Raw genomic sequence first — 7379 nt, 5'->3', positions numbered from 1 at the left:
CCACTGTGTTATTCCATCTCACCGAGTGTCTTCCTCTTTATCGTGGACCATCTACTGTACCAAATGTGATGTCATTCTCCAGGGAGTGGTTTCTCCTGATAACATGTCCAAAATATGTGAGCTGAAGTTTTGTCATCCTCACTTCTAAGGAGCATTCTGGCCGTACTTCCAAGACAGATTTGTTTGTTCTGACAGTCCATGATAGATTCAACATTCTTCACCAACACAGTAACTCAAAGGCATCGATTCTTTGGTCTTCCTTACTCATTTTTCAGTTTTCACATGCATATGAAGTGACTGAGAACACCATGGCCTGGGTCAGGCACACCTTAGTCTTCAAAGTGACATCTTTGTTTCTGAACATTTAAAAGAAGTCTTTGCAGTAGATTTGCCCAATGCAATACATTTTTGACTGCTGCTTCCATAGGCAATGATTATGGATCCAAATAAAGTGAAATCTGTAACAATTTCTGTTTATTCTAGTAAATTTCTCCATTTATTGTAGTGTTGTTTATTGGTCCAGTTGTGAGAATTTTTATGTTGAGGTGTAATCCACACTGAAAGCTGTAGTCTTTGTTCTTCAGCAGTGTTTTAACTTATCTTCACTTGCAACAAGCTAAGTTGTGTCATCTGCATATCATAGGTTGTTAATCAGTCTTCCTCTGATCCTGATTCCACAATGTTCTTCAAACAGTCCAGGTTCTCAGATTATTTCCTCAACATTCAGACTGAATATGGTGAAAGGATTCAACCCTGATGCACACCTTTCCTGATTTTAAACCATGCATCTCCTTGTTTTGTTCAAACAGCCTCTTTGTTATGCACATATTCTGCATGAACATAAATGAAGTGTTCTGGAATACACGTTCTTCACCGTGTTATTTATAAACTGTCATGATCCACACAGATGAGTGCCTTTGCACAGTCAATAAAACACAAGTAAACATCTTTCTGGTGTCCTCTGCTTTCAGCCAAGATCCATCTGACATCAGAAGTGATATCCCTTGTTGCACATCTTCTTCTGAATCCGGCTTGAATTTCTGGCAGTTCACTGTTGATGTTTTGCTGCAACTATTTTTGAACTATCATCTTCCATAGAATTTTACTTGCTTGTGATATTAATGATATTGTTTGGTAATTTCCACATTGTTTTGGATCATGTTTCTTTGGAATGGGTACAAATAACGGATCTCTTCTAGTCAGCTGGTGAGGTCTTCCAAACTTCTTGGTGAAGAACAGTGAGTGCTTCCGGCATTGGATCTGTTTGTTGAAACATCTCAACTGGTGCTCTGTCAGTTCTGGAGCTTTGTTTCTCACCAGTGCCTTCAGTGCAGCTTAAACTTCTTCCTTTAATACCATCAGTTTTTGATCAAATGCTACTTCCTGAGATGGATGAATGTCAATCAATTCTTTTTGGTACAGTGACTCCATGTATTACTTTCTTCTCTTTTTGATGCTTCCTGTGTCGTTTGGTATTTTGCCCACAGAATCCTTCAATACTGCAACTAGGGGCTTGAATTTTTCTCTGCAGTTCTTTCCGCTTGAAAATGCCAAGTGTGTTCTTCTCTTTTGGTTTTCTAACTCCAGGCCTTTGCACATTTATTTCATTTTAATACTTTGTCTTCTGAAGCCACCCTTTAAAATCGTCTGTTGAACAATTTTACTTCATCCTTTTTTCCATTTGCTTTAGCTACTCTCCATTCAAGAGCAAGTTTCAGAGTCTTATTTGACATCTCTTTTGGTCATTTCTTTCTTTCTTGTGCTTTAAATGACTTTTTGTTTTCTTTGTGTATGATGTCCTTCATGACACCTCACAACTTGTATGGTCTTAGGTCATTAGTGTTCAGTGTGTCAGATCTATTCTTGAGATTATCTCTAAATTCAAGTGTGATATATTCAAGGTTGAACTGTAGTTCCACAGTAGTTTTATATAGTTCTCGGACCACTAAACCACTAAATCCCTTTGTGATGGTCAGCTGTGAACAGAATTGAAGTGACTGCAGAATGAATTTCATCCAGTCTAAAAATACGGTGTGAACACTAGGCTGAGTTGGCCTACTACCATAGTTCATCAATTCTAAGAGTGGTCCCCCCCCAACATTTTAATATGTGCAATATTGGCATATATTACGATAGATGTTATTGTAGATTAGGTACAATCTATTAATATCTAACAGTGCAGAGGCAGCACTACATCAAATGTAGTCATTTTTTGTGAGAAGTTATTTTTCTTTAAAGCTGTATTACTAGTGGATCTAGGGTTATCTGAGTTTCCTTCCCATTCTCCTAACAGAGAATCCTGATGATCGGTGGGAATGGCAGTAATGGGTAAAGAACAGCTGGTGAAGCCTGAACTAGCTGGTAGCTGTAAGGTTGAGGCAAGTGTGACAAATCCCTGTCAGTGATTTTCAGAGACACAGCTCACATATGCATGTTTTCATACAATTTGAAAAAAAAATATACTTGAAATCTGTAAACAGTGCTAGGCTATATGACTTAATGCTGTGGTGTTTTTGAAGTGTATGCTGTTATGTATATTTTCATACATAAATCAATATAAAAATCATATGGTCAACAGAGTTACAGGTAATTCTATAAAAATAAGTTTTATTAACAAAATTATCTCAGAATAAAAAAAAAACAGATACATGGATTCATTTTCCTAATTTTTTGGCATCATTTTTCTTTTTAGGTGCAGCACTGTAGGCAACCAAGTAAGACTAGTTCCAGCTAAGGCCTGAGAAACTATGAAAAACAAACACACACCATGTAAGACAACCAGTCAGTCATCTTTTCCCTTCTCTTCACTATTAAAGTCTCAGAAAGCTGTATCTGTCACATTTATGCTGCTCCTCATCTTGTTGCCTGACCACCCTGGCTCTTCCAGAGAGCCAGAAATGGGAAGAAGATGAGTCTACAGTTAAAGTTCTTGCTAGGAATTCAGGCTAGAAGATGATGGTCGTTAACTCCAGATTATTTCATGCAAGGGCCACTTCTTCATTACTTAAACAGAGGTTTCACAAAGATACCTAACAGCTCTTTGTCCCCTTCTTCAGCTTACCTGCACTGGCAGCCACTGTGACAGACTCTTAATATTTCAGGGAATTGGAAATGGCCCAGATGCTCATTTAGAACTTCTGTAAGAATTTGAGGACAAGATCCCGCAGTCGTACCCTGAGCATCTCGTCATTGTCACAAATGATATGAGTTGAGTCTTCCTCAATCTGGATCAGTGTTTCTGCCTCCTGGAGCAGGACAATATGGCCCTTAGCCGTATCTTCCACCTTAATATCACTGAAGCCATGCTGCTCCAAAAGAAAAGAAAAAGGGAGATTGATAGTATTCTGAAAAACAAGGGGCTGACTAAGAAGATAGGATTAATATTTCAGTAACTGAAGGCTCTAAAAATACTTCAGACTTGATGAAACATTCTAGGAACTGAAATTTTTGACACTCTTCAATACAGCTCTTCAGACTAGTGATAGAGCCTACTAGTCCAACAACAGAAGTCAACACAGTTTCAATATACTTTAAAAGATGCTCCCATGAGTAGCTGAACTTGTGGGCTCGGGACCATAGTTGGCAGGGGACATCAAGCTCAATTGGCAATAACATACTGCACAAAACACTGTTCTGGTGAGTAGCAACTGGGATCTTAAATGCTTACAAGCAGCCATCTAGATGCAACGATGGGTCTCTCCTTGTCCAGAGCAAAGACGAATGAAGAAAACCAAAGATTCATGGAAACAATTGGTCCTTGTGACCTGTACACCATGTACATAGCCTATACAACTATGAGACCAGAAGAACTAGATGATGCCCAGCTACCAATGTCAACCACTTGGAAGGAGATCTATGTAGGAGATCCTGGACAGAAAGGGAGAACAATGTGGAACAAAACTCAAAATCATTTGCAAAAAAAAGGGGGACCAGGTTTGCTGGTCTGACAGAGCCTGGTGGAACCACTGAGACTATGGCCCCTAGCTGCCCTTCAGGTCTGGAATTGAACCCATACCTGTGGCTTTCAGCCAAACGAAAGACAGGCATATGAGATGAACATTTACACTAGGTAGATACACTCCTTGGAGAGAACAATCATGGGAGAAAGAAGGGCTGTGTATGCACAGGGAGACAGCTCAGGGGACGGGTGCATGGAGGGATGGACACTGGGAAGAGGTAACTATCCGGAGGAAGTGGGAGGGGAGCTGTTGCATTGGGATAAATTGTAGTTAAAGTCATGAGACAAAGTGTGTGTGAACTGCTGTATGGAAAGTGAATTTGCTCTCTGAACTTTCACCCAAATCACACCCACACACCCACACAAAACAACTCCCAGACATGCAAAATCTCATGCAAACATGACAGAATTTCTACAACCTGCTCAAGCTTTTGCAAATTATTTGAGGAGCACATCCAAGCACCTATGTTCTACGATGTTCCTGTCATCAGCCTCAGTACCATGCCCATGTTTCCTGGTAACAAGGCTCCTTCCTAAGTCTCAGCTGTTGTTCTGAGATCCCAGGAAAATGCCAGTCCTGACAGCAGGACATCACTGATCATGGGAATCAGCAAATTCCTCTGAAGGGAGAAGGAGATAAAGTAGCATAGCAAATACCTTTCTAGCTATATCTCATGCTGATTAAGGAATCTTACAAATCTCAACATACAGTTGAGAAAGAAGAAAAGTTGAAAGAAGAGTGATTTGCCTGAAAGGGACACAAAACAGGTAAAGGACACTGACCTGGGGAGATGCTCCACATTTAGTTACAGAAAGCACATTGTAGTTTTAGACAGTTACTGATACTCCTCCTCCAGTGAGATGAGGCAGAAACAGCAGACGGGAACATTCAAGGTTAAGTCCTTGGGGTAAACTGCTAGAGGAATTGCTTTCTAGGAAGCAAGTTGTTTAGTTTTTAATAAGTCAGTCAAGCTTAAGACTTGTCAGTATGGACCAAAAGCACTTCTGGCTTGTCAATGAAGCAAATGCAAGTAAATTCACCTACATCACATAGTTTGTGTGTGTCTAAAAGAACTCAACAATTTAGCTTTTCTTCTGGGGGAAATGAAAAGATGAAGAAATTGAATGAGGAAAAAAAATAATAGTGGAGAAAACAAATTCTAATAAAAAGAAAGCATTTAAGAGCTCCATAATTGAGATATTTAGTTTGGACAAAGGCAGATTAAAAAGGAGTTTAACAGAAGAACATCTCCTTTCTTGTAATTATTTGTTAGAGTTAATTGCAGTTCTTCTAAGAAGCACCATAAATATAATTTTTAGCCAATTCCTTCCTATCAAGGAGGCACTTGACTGCTAACCAGAAGGCTGGCAGTTCAAATCCACCAGCCACTCCTCGGAAGGAAGGTTGGGCAATCTACTTCCGTAGTGATACCACCTTGGAAACCCAAGGAGGGGTCGCTATGAGTCGGGTCTGACTTGATGGCACATAACAACAACAATGCTTAAACACTGGTACCCAAAGTCCTGCAACTGAAATTTAACTAAATATATTGAACTATAAATATGGTTTAAAACTGCAGTCAAGAATAACTTCAATGGGAGAAACAGATTATAGGGAGAAGGGTGTGGCATGGATAGTTGAGAAACAGATTATAGGGAGAAGGGTGTGGCATGGATAGTTGGACAGCGTGCTCCAAGATGACGGCCCACTTGCTCTCTTCCTGCCCCATCTGGGAACTGCTGGGCTTGTTTCCTGAACTCCCAGGGGCCTATCAGCACTGATGCCCTCTGCCCACAATGCCTGCCTCAATCCTGGCTCAGCTTAGAGACCCACATTTGCTGTGACCTGGCTGTGCTGACTTCTCTGACAAGAAGGGGTACTGTACGCAAGTGACACTGTGGAGGGAATGGTCCCTCTTCAGCCTTGCTGTTCTCATCCTGCCCAGTCTGTCACATCTGCGTCTTTTAAGAGAAGCTTTTTCTCAGTCCAGTTCCCACAGGAAATGGGGTTTGAAGAGGAATTTTTCTAACTACCTACTACTTGATGGCTAGGAAAGGGCTGGAAGAGAAATAACTGGGACACACAAGGAGAAGGAGGGCATTCTCTTGTCTTGATTCTGATTTCTTCCCAGTTCTGCTGTTGGCATGACTCTAAACCATGCAGGTGCCACAGGGGCAGTAGCTCAGACTGGGAGGCTAGGTGAGGTGGCAGCATAAACTGAAAGCTTGAATTCATCAGGTGTCAGGAACCTACTCACCTTCTCTAAGGTCTGTACAAATTGCTCCACAGGAATGGCGCCACTCAACAAAGGCTTCACAGCTTTGCAGTCCGGAATGTCATCGCTCACCCGCTTTCTCTTCTTACCACTTGTGGGCTGGGAGGGCCTTGGAGGAGGCTAGAGCAGAAAGAAAATGTGAATCTCAAGAACTCAATCTAGAAAAGCAGAGGCTAGGGTAGGTGACATTTAGAATTTGAGCTGGCTGGTGGCTGAGTCAGTCCATCCTATCCTCTGGGAATCTCTTCTCTGATACACATGTGTGGTGTGCAAACTCAGCAGGCACCAGAGTTTGGGGTCACTGTTAGCCAGGGGTTCCATCTGGAGCTCCTTGCGATTCCAATAAGCTAATGTCAAATGTCTTAGTTATCTAGTGCTGCTGTAACAGAAATACAAGTGGATAGCTTAACAAACAAATTTATCCTCCCAGTTTAGGAGGCTAGAAGTCCCAAGTCAGGGCTCTAGGGGAAGGCTTTCTCCCTATGGTAGCTCTGGGGGAAGGTCCCTGTCTCCTTTCAACATCTGTGGGCCTAGCGTCCCCTGGAAATCTCTATGTGTCTTGGCATCAATCTTCCCCTGGGTCTAGGAGGTTCTCAGCTCAGGGTCCCCAGGTCCAAAGGACATGCTCAACTCCTGGCTCTTCTTTCTTAGTGTGAAGTCCTTCCCCTCTCTATTTGCCACTCAAAAGATGGCGGCCTACCTTGCTGCTTTGAATTTGTGTTGCTCTCTCCAGAATGCTGCTGATAATGTTGCTCTCCCAAAGTCCTGCCACAGCCCTTCCTCCTGAAAGTTTCAGCAGCCTGATGTGGGATACTGGATTACTGGCAGGACTTCGAGAGCAACACACATTCAGAGTGGTGGTCAGCAGGCATCTCTGAGCAGGGTACAGCGGTTTTGTTTCCTCCAAACCAAACCAAAATGACTGTCATCGAGTCATTGAGTCAATTCTGACTCACAGCAACCCCCATCAGGTTTCCAAGGCAGTAAATCTTTACAAAAGTGGAAGGCCCCATCTTCCTTCAGGTAAAAATACTATGGGTAATAGATTTGGTTGCTATATAACATGTTGTTGTTGTTGTTGTTAAGTGCCGTCGAGTCGTTTCCGACTCATAGCGACCCCATGCACAGCAGAACGAAACACTGCC

At 41.9% G+C, this 7379-nt stretch overlaps 1 protein-coding gene across 1 annotated transcript in view; it reads right to left on the bottom strand.

The window, feature by feature from the left end:
* Positions 1-3128: 3128 nt before the first annotated feature.
* Positions 3129-7379, bottom strand: part of INTS9 (integrator complex subunit 9) — a 173545-nt gene continuing 169294 nt past the window's right edge. The window contains exons 15-16 of the mRNA XM_007938721.1: positions 6217-6354; positions 3129-3305 (exon numbers count right to left, since the gene is read on the bottom strand). Coding sequence (XP_007936912.1) covers positions 3129-3305; positions 6217-6354 — 315 coding nt within the window. The remainder of the gene's footprint in view (positions 3306-6216; positions 6355-7379) is intronic.

Source organism: Orycteropus afer, unplaced genomic scaffold, assembly GCF_000298275.1.
Source record: "Orycteropus afer afer isolate SDZICR_OR568_19922 unplaced genomic scaffold, OryAfe1.0 scaffold00053, whole genome shotgun sequence".
NCBI classification, from domain to species: Eukaryota; Metazoa; Chordata; class Mammalia; order Tubulidentata; family Orycteropodidae; genus Orycteropus; species Orycteropus afer.
The sequence above is the reverse complement of the archived record's forward strand: the minus strand, read 5'-3'. Positions and strand labels throughout refer to the sequence as shown.